The sequence below is a fragment of the Chrysochloris asiatica genome, unplaced genomic scaffold (assembly GCF_000296735.1).
Source record: "Chrysochloris asiatica unplaced genomic scaffold, ChrAsi1.0 scaffold00189, whole genome shotgun sequence".
Lineage (NCBI taxonomy): Eukaryota > Metazoa > Chordata > Mammalia > Afrosoricida > Chrysochloridae > Chrysochloris > Chrysochloris asiatica.
In genome coordinates, this window is record NW_006408707.1 from 91,465 (window position 1) to 107,857 (window position 16,393).

Sequence of the window (16,393 nt, forward strand, 5' to 3'; positions counted from 1 at the left end):
ACTTGATGTTTTAACCATCTGCTTCATTCACACCTGCCGTGTTGCTTGGTTGTACTGCATGTGCGCACATACACACATATACACACAAGTGTGTTTGAGAACTAAGATTATGAAATCCTCATAGCTCAACACACTGTCACAAATTAAGTGAACTAAGTTTTAGGATGCCTCCTGTGAGGTGAAGATACTCAACCAGAAGGAACCGTTACTTCTGTAGATGTGTGCTTCATAGATTCTTTGGGGAAAAAAAAAATTGTTGTTGCGATTAAAAATTGTTGTTGCGATTAAATTTCTATTTATGAATTCCTGAAACACTGCTTAGGACATTTTTTGGTGAACTCAGACCATAAAATAAAAAGGGTGAATTCTTTTTCTCTATTTTGATAACATTCTAGCTACTCTTTTCTCCAGAACACCCTCATGTTCAAACTTGGTTCTTGTTGTCACAGCTTTCTAGAGCATCCTGGACAAAGGAGGAGGGAAGTGACCACCCTATTATTAAAGCTAGAGAATGGTGATGCTGACACTGGGCTTATTTCTGGCAAAAAAGAAAAGAAAAACTCTAAGCAGTCCAAATAATTCCCAACATGAAATGATACATACGAACATTATCTTGTCTCAGCAGAGTAGAAAGCTAACGTTGGTTGGCACATGCCCTGGAACTGTAGATAGCACCAGAAGTGTAGGTGTCTGTGGCATAGAACAGCAGCCTGTGAAGTGGGCCTGAAGTAGAGAACCTTTTGAGAGACAGCAATAGTCCTGGGAGTGAAAAAAGATAGATCTGCTGCCCCTCACATTAACGTCTACTTTACTATTTACAATGGTCTGAAATGGCAGGATTGCTGTGGTTAGTTAACAAAGCCCTTTGGAGAACTTTTTTTTTTTAAATGCATTTGCCTTTGCCTCTTTTTCAAAGTGGAACATATTACAAAAAACCCAAACAGTCGATAAAAAAATAACCTTAGAAGACTGTTGCAAGTAATGTGGTACAAACTCATTGCTAATGAGAAGAACACTGTGGCTCTGTGGGAGACAGAGTGTAGGATGCTGGGTTTGGTGTTGTTTCATCACTATGACATTTTCTTCTTGATAGCAGTGAGCTCTTTTTGAAGTTCAGTGAACTTGGGGCGGTTTTCAGGTTTGTAATCCCAACACTTTAGCATTATTTTAAATATATCCTCTGGGCAGTGCTGAGGGGCTGACATCCGGTATCCTGAGGAGCCAAGAGAAGAGGAACAGAGCAATTAGTGCAGAGACAAGATGTTCACACAGGGCATGATGCAGCGTTTAAACTTTAGTACCTTACATTGTAGGTGTACCAGAAACAAAACATTCATTTCATGGCAAACTGATCTTTTTCTCTATATGTGGTGCAGAATTCAATACTAAAGAGCCACAGGATTACCCTTTAGTTTACACGAGGTGTTTTTGATTTTTTTGTTACAAGGTCTAATGTAAGATACATCACAAATAAATACACATTTTAGTTGCTTTGAGACATTGCTTTTAGATGCTGCTGGTAAGAGTATTTTTTCAAAAATCATCTCTACAACCTATGCTTTTAAAGATGAAAGGAGGAGGATGATTTTATAAACACTAATTTAAAAGTGGGAGTCCTGGTGTGACACTTTAGGTTACTGCACTGGACCGTAAAGCCGGTTTGAACCACAAGGTCAGCAGTTATAAGCCACTAACTGCAACCAGGAAATCCTATACAGGTTGCTATGGGTCGGAGCTGACTTGACAGCACTTAACAACAATAGTAACAATTCAAAAGTGGAATATAAATTAATATTAGTGGTATTTTCTAACAGTCTGAAAAGAATCTGATCTTTATTTCGAAGTTTTCTAACAGTTAGGAAGCAGTTGGGTAGTGTCTGTACACGTGCATCTGTGACCGGCAGGAAAGGGATGGGAGGATGCTACAACGTCAGCCTCTTATATTCACCCAGTTCTATAACCACCCTTGTTGTGAGGGCACGGACATCTGGTTGACAGCCTTCTTTTTGTTGAAAGCTAAGAAGCCCACACAAGTGTGCGTTTCAATGTCACCATCATCTAGTTATTCCCATCTCAAATCTGAGACCAGAGTTTCTTCAGAAGTATCAGGACATTCTCAAAAATGTTCTGCGTGCTCTCTACTGAGATACGCAAAACAGTATCACCTCACACCCCAGGAAATACGACCACCAGACATAGCATCAGCACTGACCCAGGGTTGGATGTGAACACTCCTAACTCATGTCTTTGGCTCACCTCGTTCCACTTGCTCTCGTGCTTGCTGATTTGTCATTCCAGGGTATGGACAGACCCCTAAGCTGAACGTCTCCCAGAGAAGGATGCCAAAGCTCCAGGCGTCACTCTCAGAACTGTATCTCCCTGGAGAGGAACAACCACCATAACGAGGTGAGGCACAGTGTACAACTGAGACAACTTTTCTGGTTATATACGTCTATATCAGTCATATATTAACAGATTTTAAACTTAACAAAGAAACTCAATAACTAGCAATACTATTCTATTTACTGATTTTACGCTCCAGGTTTAGTAACATTACTAACTACATAACCAAATCAGCTTCCAAATTGCTTTCTCCTCCCACCAAGAACACATATTCAGCCAGCATGCAAGCTTACCCTGATTGTGGATGAACAGTTTAAATAAAACAGAAATAAATTTGCACACATCAATGACTAGAAGATTAAATAATCTGGATTCCTGCAATTTTGGCATTTTTCTGCATCATTTTCTTTCCACTTAAATTATAAACAAACTTAAAGCAATAAGGGAAGTTTCTTAACTTCAAATTTTTACTCATCACTGTTTACAGATACTCTCACACGCTTAAAGGTCTCATTTTCTCCACTGATTGTTTCATTTAAAGAAAATAGATTTTTCTATCTGCTTTGAATAGAGTAGAAATTAACATAGCTGGCTGATAAAAAGCAACTTAAAATTACGTGGTGCCTTGTTTTGTCAAACTATCTCGGTGCACCTGCTTTACTGGGCTATATGAGCTAAGCTCTTGAGAATGTTTTTATTTTAGAGAATCGCAGAAATGAAAACACAAGATGCCTACTTTAAATGGATATAAAACCAATCTCCTAAGTATAAGAATGTCCAAGATTTGCTCAAAATGTTTGTGTGTTTGTTTTAATGCTACATATGGAATATACACTATCATAACCAAGCTCCATTATCAGTGATGCTAAAGGTTTCTTAAATGCTTTCATTTTCCACCCCTTGTGTAGCTTCCTGCCTTAACTCCGCCATTCTTGTATTTATAAGCAGTTCTCCAAATGTAGCTTATTACTTTGAAATAGGATGGCTCTTTCTCTTTCTCGAAAAAAAGTAAAATTAAAATGAGAGCCTGCCTGCACTATGATAACTGTGCTGACGTCAGTCTCAAGTGTGCTTACTGATCAGCATCTCCAGCTGTGTGAATTAGCTTCCTTCTTAGAAGGCAGTAATTATAGGCACTGACTATGCTGCTTGGTGGGAATATTAGTTTTCTTGTCTGCAGATCAACTCTTTTCAAGTTTGGCATCCAATAATTTAATACTTTTCATGAAAGCCACTCAGTGGCAACACATCAAGGCTAATTCATTCTTTAAGAAAGTGTAAGTTTTACAGAGTCATATATATATATATATATATATTTATAATATATTTTATTTATTTATTTATTTTAACTTTTTATTGTGAATGGAGTGAAGGGTTATAGAGCAGATCATCAGTTTTCTATCCAACAAACCACACATTTTATTTCATCTCCATATTTACAATCCCCTCCACGCAACAACAGTTATCCCACTTCCTCCCTGTGGTCCCTGTTTCCATTGCACCCTCCTTCCCATCCCTTCTCAACTTTGTCTTTAAGTAAATGTTACCCTTTTGATCTTGTATGATGACTATTCCATGGTGAGCATACTTTACTAGTGTTTTATATATATATACATTTTTTTTTGTAAGATAATATTTGGACAGAGATCAGGTTATATAAAAGCCAAGATCCTACTTCAAAAGCTTAAAACATAACTTGATAACCTTCACTTTTTAACCTGATATTACTGGAAATTTTTAATGGATTCCTTGTGAAGCGCTATAGGATCTGGACTGCTAACCATAAAACCGGCAGTTCAAACCCATCAGCTGTTCCTAGTAAACACTATACAGGGTCACTATGAGTCAGAACTGACTCAAAGGCACTTAACAACAACAACATGAGTTAGTATGAAAGTTTAAGACAAAGATGTTATCTTACAACCACACATAGTATTTTGCTACTTTTCCATCTTTCATTGGATCCTATCATTCAATAGCAGGAGGCAAAGGTGCTATCATTCTCATCTTACAAATTAGGAAATGTAGGTGCAAAGAAGCAGATGGCTTACCAAGCTTCCACAGCTCATGACAGAACTGGCTGTGAAACCTGATTACTGATGGTGGTCCTGAACTTTCTTCACTACAAATCCCCACCTACCTCACAGGGGTAGGTGAGGATTAGTCACACCACAGTAATTAAATCAGAGGGTGCTTTAGCCCCATTTTTCTAGGTGACAAATGAAAAAGCTTTATATTCAATAACTGATGAGGTTATTTTATTCCTGAGTTGGAGATCAGTATCCTGTTTCCTCTATAGTACCTCTGGTGACAGCAATGTCTTAGGATGGTGGCAATGTATGCTGGACAGTCTATGAAGTATGCTAGCATTTTGTGTAAAAAAAAAAAATAATTAAAAAAAATCTTAAATTTATTTGATATGGCTTTTCTATCCAAAGTCATCTTAATTTCCACCAAATAATTGGGTGGGACCATGCAAATAAGGTGTACGGGACTCTAAGGCTGGGATTGGTTAATTTTGCCCTCCAGCTAGGCTTAAAAGGAACCATCTCAGAAGCAGGAACAGATGATCCCAGGACCATCAGGAAGGAAGACTGAGATCCCTACTTAGAAAAGCAGCTACGGTAGAGGTGGTGGCATGATGAGACAGAGCAGCTGTGGGCTCTAGGTACATGGGCTGAGTTTCTAAGGATAGGAGGAGATTGGCTTCAAGAATGTGCACGTTGAGCCTTCACAGACTGGCAAAAAACTGTAACACTTAAAGGGCAGAAGCCAAGGGGACAGACACAGAGCTTAGAAGATGAAGATGAGTGAAGCACGCCTGCAGTACGACAGACAAGAGGTGTTACTGATTGGAAAACTGATACATTCTCAGTTGCTTTTTGATCCTGAATTGTAACCTGTTCACTTCCCTAATAAACCTCATAATCGTAAATATTGTTATGAGTTCTGTGTGACCATTGCAATGGACTATCGAACCCAGATGTGAAGCAGAGAGTACTGTGGGAGGAATGGTTGGTGTCAGAATAGGGTAAAGAAGGTTGTAGGGTGGAGGCAGGTCTAACTTCCATCTCATAGGACGTGGCCTTGGGTTGATTTTGAGTTTGATTCTCTCTCCTTTTTATGAGGTCAGCGGAAGTCAAATATGCTCCCACATGATTTTTGCTGGGGTATATAGAAAAATGAATAGCAGAGAAGTCTCTGAAAGGAAAGTAAGTGAAAGCTAAGTGTACTTGTGTCTGGGAAGAGGAACTGGGTTGTTAAGTGCAGGTGTAGAAGATGCGCTTACATTTCACTGTTGCTGTTAAGTGCTGATTGAGGTTGAGTTATTCCGTCCCCATAGCAACCCTGATTAGGGCTTCTGAGGAACGACTGGTGAGCCTGAACCACCGACCTTGTGGTTCAAACTGACCTTGTAGTCCAGCGCATTAACCCACAGTGCTAGCACCGCACCAGGGCCTTTAATATGGCTTGAATGAAAAACAAAAAAACAAGTATTCATCACCAGCTATCCTTTTACTGGCTAGAGTACATATACCTGACAACGTGGATTATGGGGAAGGCCGTTAAAAGGAACAAGGGGATAAAAAAGAGAAAAAGAATCAAGTACATGCAAATTATGAGAATATCTGTCTAAATCTACATCCCTATACCAAAGTTTCAGAGAGGTTCCTTAGATTCAAGGTCTTTTCCATTCATGCTAACTCCATGCTTCATGGGGACTTGGGCAGTATTTCATCTACTCTGAGGCAAGAGTGCAAAAAAGAATCAGTAGAGAAAAAAAGGACTTTGGCAGTGAGGCAAAAAAAAAAAAAAAGCTTACTCTCAACCATACAACTGTATTTGTATAAAACTTGAAAGAAGTCTATTAATAAACAGGGAATTTCATTCATCAAGTAATTATATTTTTTCTACTTGAGAAAAAAAAAAAGCCAGGATTTAGAGCCTGCGAGAACTGAAACAACTTCTCAGGGTACAATTTTGTCAGGAGACTTATAGACCTTTCAGGAAGTCCCTCAATGGATTAAGTAATAAGTAGTTCAGACTAAGACTTTTTCCTCAACTACTGCTAAAATCTCTCTGTCATCCAGGTTGTTCTGCATTTTATTAAGTTAATATTAAAGACTTCCAAAAATGGAAGTACTGGATATACACTGAAAATCCTGAAATTTGTCCTTATTACTTAAAATGTGTTAGGTCTGGCTGTCTAGAATCCTACAGGCTCCTAGAATTGTAAATACTTTAATAGACTAAATTCAGAAAAAACTATGCTGTGAGTGAAAGGATTTTACTTGGCATAAACTGCTAACTGCAAGATTTTTTCAGACAGCATAATATAGAGAATCTGGCAACTAGAGTTAAGAATAGAGTTCTTAATTTTAATTGACCTGTAGGCCTAACATGTCCAGCTAGAGTTCTCTTATAGGGATGCTTTGAGAATGGACAAGAAGGGATTTAAAAGACCTTAGTGTGAACACCTAATGTAATCCTATGTTTGTTCTGTGACTGTTCCTTTAGTAAGACAGTTTCAGAGTAACAACCACCACAGAGAAGAATCACTATGACAAATAACATGGCTACTGTTGGCTATAGATTCTGGGGAAGAGTGGAATTGGTTTGTGATCACTGGAAGACTCACAAAAAGATTTCTTTCTGGCACATGGAATGGCAACATATGGGTAAGGAGTTATATCTGTTGAGTGTTAGGTTAAAAAATGTTTTGTTGCCACCTACAATGTTGTTAGGTGCTGTTGAGTTGACTCCGAATCATAATAAGCCTATGCCCAACAGAAAAAAAAACCCAAAAAACAAAACACTGCCTAGTCTTGTGCCATGCTCACAATCATTGTTAAACTTGAACCCACTGCTACTGCCACTGTTTCAGTTCATCTCGTTGGTGGTCTTCCTCTCTTTTGCTGACTCTCTACTTTACCAAACATGATGCCCTTCTCCAGGGACTGGTTCCTCCTGATAATATGTCAAAAGTATGAGAGATGAAACTTGTTATCCTGGATTCTAAGGAGCATTTTGGCAATACTTCTTCCTACATAGATTTGTTTTTCTGGCAGTTCATGGTACTTTTAATATTCTTCTCCAACACCATAACTCAAATGCATCAATTCTTCTAAAGTCTTCCTAATTCATTGTCCAACTTTCATATGTATATGAGGCTATTGAAATACAATGACATGGGTCAGGTGCAGCTTTGTCCTCAAACTGACATCTTTACTCTCAAACACTTTAAAGAGCAGCAGATTTTCCAAGCAATATGTTGTTCAATTTCTTTATAGTTGTTTTCATGACTACTGCAAAACGAAGTCTTCCATTTATCATGAACCTATTTATTGGTCCAGTGGTTAAGGATTTTTGTTTTCTTTACATTGAGGTGCAACCCACACTGAAAGCTATGGTCTTTGATCTTCATCAGTAAGTATTTTAAGTCCTGTTTGCTTCCAGCAAGGAAGGTTGTATCATTGCTTCCAGCAAGGAAGGTTGTATCATTGGCAGATCGCAGGTTACTAATGAGTCTTCTTCCAATCCTGATGCCACATTCTTCTTCATATAATCTAGTTTCCCAAATTATTTGCTCAGCATACATATAAATCAGTAAGGTAAAACAATAACAACAGTGGCACACACTCCTCCTGATTTTAAACCATTCAGTGTCCCCTTGTTCTGGTTGAACAACTGCCTCTTGGTCTATGTACAGGTTCCTGATGAGCAAATTAAGTGTTCTGGAACACCCATTCTACACAATGTTGTCTATAGCTTGTCATGATCCACACAGTTGAAAACATTTGCATAATCAATAAAGCACAGATAAGTATCTTTCTGATACTCTCTGCATTCAAATAAGATTCATCTAACATCAGCAATGATATCCCTCGTTCCACATCCTCAACTGAATCAGCTTGAATTTCTGGCAGTTCCCTGTAAATGTACTGTTGTAGCCATTTAAAAATTATTCTTAGCCAAATTTTACTTAGATATGATATTAATAATATTGTCCAATGATTTCCACATTCCATTGGGTCACTTCTCTTTGGAATGGGCACAAATATGGATCTCTTCCAATAATTTGACCAGGTACCTGTCTTCCATATTTCTTGGCATAGATGAGTGAGCGCTTCTAGTGCTACATCAGTTTGTTGAAAGATTTCAATTTATATTCCATCCCAGGGCTTTGTTCTATGTCAATGCCTTCAGTACACCTTATAGTTCTTCCTTCAGTACCATTAGCTCTTGATCATATGCTAGCTCTTGAAATGGCTGAACATGTACCATTTCTTTTGGACAGTGATTGTGTATTTAACTTTTTGTTTTGAGTTGAGTAAAGGTTTACAGACAAGATCATCACCTTACATCCAACAAATCATACACTTTATTTCATCTCTGTATTTCCCACCTCCTTTATGCAACAACAGTTTTCTCTCTGTGGTTCCTATTTGTGTTCTAACTACCTTCCTATCCCTTTTCAACTTTGTTCTTAGAAAAATGTTGCCTTTTTAATTTAGAATGATTGATTATTCCATGGTGAGCATACCTTGCTAGTGTTGTTGTCCCCCCATCTATACTATACCTATCTACTGCTTGGCTGAAAATTGGGCATGAAGGTGAGTTCCTTTCCAGACCTGAAGGGTGGTTGAGGGCTATAGTCTCAGGTTCCTCCAGTCTCTTGCTGACCAGTAAACCCAGTTGAAAAAAAATTTTTTTTAATTAAATAATTTTGAGTTTGGTTCCACATTTTCTGTCACTCTATCTGGGCCCTTCTAATGTGATCCCTTTTAGGGAAGTTGGTAGTGGTAGCCAGGAACTGTCAAGTTCTTCTTGTCTCAGAGTAGAGGAGACTGATGTTCACATGTCACATTAGTCAATTGGACTAATTGATTCCAAACTTTTTCAGTTCTTATCACTCTTCTTTCTTCTACACAGGGAGGGACTAATAGCTGCACCTTAGATAGCCACTAAGGTCATGAGCTTTCATGATCCCAGAAGCTATTCACCTAAGCAGGATGTAGAACACTGTCTTTGTGTCAATTGACCAGGTGTGTCCCCTAAGATTATGGTCCTGAGCCCAAATCCCCATCAAATCATTGCTTTAAAATGTTTGGTAATATCTAGGAAATTTTCATCATTTTGCCAACTGTATGTTCTACCATGTTCTTAGCTGTGTTTACATGAAAGGTAAATACTCATATACAGATGTCTTGTTTCAAACTCATATATTTTGGGGATATTTGAATAAATATATCCCACTCCTCCTCCCTTACCCATTTAGCCTATGTCTCAATCCATGTATCTACACACACAGCACTGTTGTTCCAAGTTGTGTATATATCACTATTTTTCTCATGCATACCTTCCTGTGTCTTCACCTATCTTCATTATTCTTCTGCCACCGCCTTCTTTTTGGGAATTGCCCTCCTTATTCTTGTATATTGCTGTCTGCGTCACCTGCGCTAACATGTGTCTACCCTCTCCCTCCCACACCTGATAACCACCAAAGAATGTTTCTTTACATTTGGAAACATTTTCTTACGCTTTTAGAATAATCATCTCATACAATATTTGTCCTTTTGTGATTGACTAATTTCACTCAGTATAATGTCCTCCAGGCTCATCCATGGTATACGGTGCTTTGCAAGATTTATTGTTATTCTTTAACATTGAAGAGTATTCCATTGCATGTATGTACCAAAGTTTGATAATTCATTTTTCCAATGATGGGCACTTCAGCTGTCTCCATCTTTCTGCTATTGTGAGTAGTGCTGTGATGAACACTGGTGTGCATATATAGGTGTTTCTATTTCCAACTTTCTAGAGAAGCACCACACTGTTTTCTGGAGTGGTTGAACCATTTTACATTCTCACTAGCAATGCTTTCTGCATCATTCAATATTTTGGCCACTTGTTGTTGTTAGGTGCTATTGAGTTGGTACCAAAACATAGCGACCCTATGCACAACAGAATGAAACACTGCCTAAAGAATCCTTCAAATTGCAAGTTGAAGTTTGCCTTTTTTTTCCTCCTTCAGTTCTTTCAGCCAACTATAATAGCTTATTCAATTTCTGAGGGTGACAACTACCTACATTTATACATTTCATAGTGTTTTTGGTATACAGAATCCTTACAAAACAAATTCTGGTGTCTGGATTGGTCCCAATTAACTACCAAACTTAATATGTTCAAAACTGTTATCTGCCTTTAATTTAAGATAGGCATCAAAAGTTAATTTTCATGATAAAGTAATTTTTGGTTTAAATCAACAGAGCATCATTTTATATTATTTATTCAAAACATACTACATCATTTCAACAAATCATGGTGTCAAATCCTATTGTCCTTAATGAAAATGTAATTTCTAATTTCACTTAAAGTACAATCTGGTGTTTTTTTAAAAAAAATCCTGAGCTGTTAACCATCTTGATATGGCCCATTTCATCCCCCCTACAGATAATGCAGTATTTATTACCAATTATAGTGACACATAAAAATCAAGTGCAAAATAATCCCTGCTGTTTTAAAATCTAACTCCTACTCCCTCTTTCTACAAGATTTATACAAGTTCCGGAGACTGAGGTGCTAAAAAACACTGCCTATTTTCGGAATGAAAAACTAAAGAATGGATTTATTTAATATTCTAGGAACCTAACATTAGATGAGTTTACTGGAACAATATATGACATTCAAAAGAAATGGCCCAGAACCAAAGCAATGAGTAGCTTGGTGTATTAGTTGACTTTAAAAATAAAAATAATAATTCTTTTTGGCAAATAAACCCTCTCTCTCTCAGATGATAAATAGGCTTAAAAATGCACTCTTACATACAGAAATCTGATCAATAATTGCAATGAATTAAGTCTGTGCTCATGACTAAGTTCGAACATATGTCCATTTACCCATCATTGATGTGTGTGTATCCTCAAATCATTCTAAGTTGAGCTCTGCTCTCCCTGTAACTTTCCGTATTCATGTTTCATGCTGATGCAGCTCATTTTTACCACTGAAGGGAGAGACAGAGTCTGTCCTTACCATAATTCAGAGCTTCTGGTGCTGTCCATTTAATGGGAATCTGCTTTAAGCCTGATGATGAATACACTCCACCATCCTCTTGACGAGACATTCCAAAGTCACTGATTTTCAGAAGATTATTTTCACCTACCAGGCAATTTCTTGCAGCAAGGTCCCTAGGATACAATAAGAAAGAAAACACCTATTAAAAATAAATTGAAAGCTGCTTTCACTTTGCATTTTTACATTTGTGATGTATTTATAATAAGGTTATGAATGCTTGTGATTTTAACAGTCCTTCCCGTCTTTCTGTCATAGGTAAAAATCACCCACAAGTACATTTGCATATGGAACAGGCCACATGCTAGTTTTCTTGGCAACACATATATTTCCATTTAAATAGTAAAACACTGACCGTAGGATTAAAAGAGAAAATCACAGAGAGGCAGTGCGTACTTGGCATCATTTCCGCTTCCACTGTCTTTCTTAGAGCAGCGTTCTCCAAGAGAACTTTATGTGATGGTGGAATATTCTTGATCTGTGCTGTTCAGCAAGGTAGCCACTTGCCACAAATGGTGTGGTGCTATAGGATAAACACCAGACTGCTAACCACAAGGTCAGAGGTTCAAACCTACCAGTTACTCCTCAGAAATCCTATAGTGGTGAAAGTTGGAACTGACTCAACAGCACTTGATAACAGCCACAAATAAGGCTATTTAACACTTGCAATATGATTAGGGTGACTGAGATACCAAATTTTAATTTATGTCTGATTAATTTAAATTTAGACTGTCATATGTGGCTAGTAATAATTGTTTTCTATAATGTAACCCTAGAGCTTCCCAGAGGTTAGGAAAGGGCTTAGGTACCAAAGATGTTGGTAACTCTCTATTCATTGCATATGGGACAAGCAAAACTCCAAAGACCATCTGGTCCCTGCTTCTCTCCCCAACATCATCCTGTTCGACAATCCCCATCACTTACTATATATAACTATATGGGGCTTCTTTATGCCCCCAAATATTGCAATCTTGTTTTCACTTTAGTTCTCTTGGCCTGAAATGCTCTTCTTTTGGGGTTTTGCATGGTTGGTTTCTGTTCATTCATTTTTAGTTCCAATACTTTCTTTTTAGATCACTCTGATAGGGAACACATAAGTGGACAAACAGACCAAGTCTGAACTCTAATTCTTGTGTGTGTGTGGCATTCAATGTACAAATTCACATATATTTTTAAGTACGTGACTGTATATACATACATGTTGTTGTTGTTGTGAAGTGCCTTCGAGTCGGTTCCGACCCATAGCGACCCTGTACAGGGTTTCCGAGGGTGTAAATCCTTACGGGAGTAGAAAGCCTCATCTTTTTCCCGCGGAGCGGCTGGGTAGTTTTGAACCACTGACCTTAAGGTTTGCAGCCCGATTCGTAACCACTACGCTACCAGAGCTCCTTATATACATACATATACACATACAATCGCACAGTATAAGACACCAAAAAAAAAAAAAGCACAAAGGGAAACAGATTGACAAGAGGGAATCTTCATTTAAATAGGGCTGTTAGGGAAGGCATCCTTGATAATGTGATATTTGATCAAAGACCTGAAAGAAGTTAGGTAGACGTCACCCCAGGGACACCTGGCAGAAGAGCAGTTGATACAAAGACTCTGAAATGGGTATGTACTTAGCACACTCAAGAAACATCAAGGGAGTCAATAGAGCTGAAGTAGAATGAATGAGGGGGAAAAGAACAGATTTAATGTTAGCCAGGGCCAAATGGCATGGGGCCTTTCAGACCACAGCTGTACTTTGGATCTTATTCAGAGGGAACTGGAAGTAACTGAGAACTGTGCACAGAGGAGTGGCATGACTTATACTTTTGAAGAATCATCTGACTGTTATGTGAAGAATGGATTGGTAGGATCAGAAAGATCAACTGGGGCACTTTTTCACAAGTCAAGAAGAGGGAATAATAAATTATACTAAAAGTGGTGGAATTGGTGAGAAGGAGATGGATTCAGGAGTACTGGTGTGGTGCTGAAGAAAAGCTACTCAAGCATAGGGTTGGTTTGAGCCACAAGGTCAGCAGGTCAAACTCACCAGTCGCTCCTCGGAAATTCTAAACAGGGTTGCTATGAGTTGGAACCAACTTGACAGCACTTAACAACAAGAAGATTGGTTCAGAAGGAGCCCTGGTGATACAGTGGTGAAAGTTCTCATCTGCTAACCACAAGGTTGCTGGTTTGAATCCACCAGCTGCTCCATGGGTGAAAGATGTGGTTGTTGTTGTTGTTAAGTGCCAGCTGAGTCGATTCCAATTCATAGAAGCCCTGTATAGGATTTCCGAGGAGCAGCTGGTGACCTTAAACTGCCGACCTTGTAGTTCAAATGGCTTTGCAATCTGGCGCATTAACCTATAGAGCCAAGAGTAAAGCTTGGAAACCCTATGGGGCAGTTCTACTCTTTCCTATAGGGTGAAAATGACTTGCAATAAACTCTACAGCAAAGAGTTTGGCTTGTTTGTTTTTTAGTCAGACTTAGGAGAAAGATGAGGCTCTCTGCTCCCATAAAGACTTATACCCTCGGAACTGACTCCACAACACACAACTACCACCACCAGAATACTTTGAAGAAAGGATCAATATGATTTGCTGGAGGGCCTGATGTGGAGTGTGAGAGAAAGAAGAGTCAATGATGATCCCAAGATGTCTAGCTTAAGCAACTGGAAGAATGGAGTTGACATTTACTGAAGACTGTGGAAGGAAGAGATTCTGGGCGTAGGACAGACAGCTACGTGGTATCTACTTTATTCTCTTCTTTAGTAAAAGATCCCTGATTTCTAGATGCCATCCAGCTAAAAAAAAAACCCCTACAATTTGTAGACTCCCCAGAGGTGTGGTAGGAAAGGTTTCTTAGAACACCAAAAACCCAAACCATAATCTTAGATTCTGGCTAAATGAGATGTAAGCAAGAGACTTTAAAATTGAACCTATCTACATATGATGTGGTTTCTTTTCTTTTCCTTAGAAAATTTACATAATAAGAACTGGAAAGAAGAAATGAATTTAGCAAGGTTGCAATATAAAAGGTTAATACACAAAGACTCTATTCTTGGAATACAATTGGAAAATAAATACCATTTATAGGTGCACCAAAAAAACATAAAATACTTATACATGAATCTAACAAAACCTTCCAAGTCTCTTAGAACACTTAGAACTACAAAACTGGGATAAGAAAAAATAATAATATAAATAAAAGAAATATATTTCAAGTATATGAAGTAGAAGATTCAATATTGTTAAAATGTCAAGTCTTTTCAAATTGATCCTTTCATATAATGCACTCCCAATCAAAATTTTAGCAGATGTCTTTGGGTTTCTAGAATAATCAAAGGAATTTTAAGAAGGAAGTACAGAGTTGAAGGAGTTATTCAACCTGGTTTCAAATCTTAGTAATTAGTAAATTTAGTATTGGTGTGGCACTGCAGGATAAGCACTGAACTGTTAATGCCAAGCTCAAACCCACCAGTCATTCCTTGCAAACTTTATATGGAAACTCCATCACTATGAGTCAGAACTGACACAACAGCACTTAACAACAATTGGTAACAAATAGATGTCCTAGGTTGAGTAAATAGGTATTGCTATACAATCACAAGGAGTCCTGGTGTGGTGCTGTGGGCTAATGCACCAGGCTGCCAAGTCATTTGAACTGCAAGGGCAGTGGGGCAAGCTCACCAGCTGCTCCTCGGAAACCCTATACAGGGTTGCTGCTATGGGTCAGAACAGACTCGATGGCACTTAACAACAACACAATCACAAAAACCTTTCATAAACAAAATTAACATGTGAAGCTCTTGTTTCTCACTCAACATATTTTCCATGTATGTATATACACTACTGAAGGCAATGTTTTTAATTTCTTGCCAAAGAATTTGTGTTCTTGGACATACACTACAACAAAGCCGCTGTTTTTGCATCTCAGAGGGATTCAAATTGTGTTACTTTAAATGTTTTTTTTCTTCCCCCCCCCCAGGTTTGGTAACAAAATGAAGTCTAAAGGGGCAAGATCAGGGCAGTAGGGTGGATGGCATAAGGGTTTCCCTTACTGCTCTCAAAGAATGAGCAGTTGTATTGTCTTGATAAAAAACAACTTCTTGGCTTTACTTTCCTGGCCTTTTTTATCACTATTGTAGTTTTCAATTTTCTTAAAACTTATTCCTGATAAGCCTCTGCAATTGTCACATGTCTTTTGAAGCAATCTATAAAGATTAGCTTTGGAATCTCAAAAATAGTCTCCAAAACCTTCTGAGCTAGATAATCTCTCAGCCTTGAATTTAACTGGCCTAGCATATCCCCACCATTTGGACTGGATCTTTTCTGAAAGCACCCTACTGCAACTAAAGTGTACATATAGATATGCAATTATTTCAGCACCATTTCTAGAAAAAAAACTAACCCTTCACTGAATTATTTTGTGCCTCTGTTGAAAATCAGTTGACAATATATGTGGTCTATTTCTAGAACCTTTACTGTGTGTTGTGAATTATATGATATGTTTCTATATCTTAAGCTACATTGTTGTTGTTGTTAAGTGCCTTTAAGTCGGTTCCGACTCATAGAGACCCTGAACAGGGTTTCCGAGGCTGTAAATCTTCAAGGGAGCAGAAAGCCTCATCTTTCTCCCATGGAGCAGCTGGTAGTTTTGAACTGCTGACCCTGAGGTTAGCAGCCCGATTCATAACCACCACACTACCAGAGCATCTATAGCAGTATCTTTCTATAAATTAACCTTGATTCATACTTTGTACCATATACAAAACTTAATTCAAAATGGATGATGTATTTAAAATGTAAAATCACAAACGATAAAACTTCTGGGAGAAAATCTTAGCAACCCTGTGGTAGGCAAAAGGTTTCTAAGAATATAAAAAGCACAAACCACAAAAACAAATAGATAACTCAGAATTCATCAAAATTCTGGTCTTCAAAACACACCACTGAAAATTCAAAAGTGTGAGTAAAAGTAAATATTTGC

The 16,393-nt window shown here is 38.1% G+C and overlaps 1 protein-coding gene across 1 annotated transcript in view; it reads right to left on the reverse strand.

Annotated features, from left to right (window-relative positions):
- Positions 1 to 978: 978 nt before the first annotated feature.
- The window catches only part of LOC102835261 (tyrosine-protein kinase Fer-like), a 579,105-nt gene continuing 563,690 nt past the window's right edge, over positions 979 to 16,393 (reverse strand). Inside the window, exons 18-20 of the mRNA XM_006872259.1 lie at positions 11,377 to 11,531; positions 2,257 to 2,379; positions 979 to 1,213 (exon numbers count right to left, since the gene is read on the reverse strand). Coding sequence (XP_006872321.1) covers positions 1,071 to 1,213; positions 2,257 to 2,379; positions 11,377 to 11,531 — 421 coding nt within the window. The 3' untranslated portion in view covers positions 979 to 1,070. The remainder of the gene's footprint in view (positions 1,214 to 2,256; positions 2,380 to 11,376; positions 11,532 to 16,393) is intronic.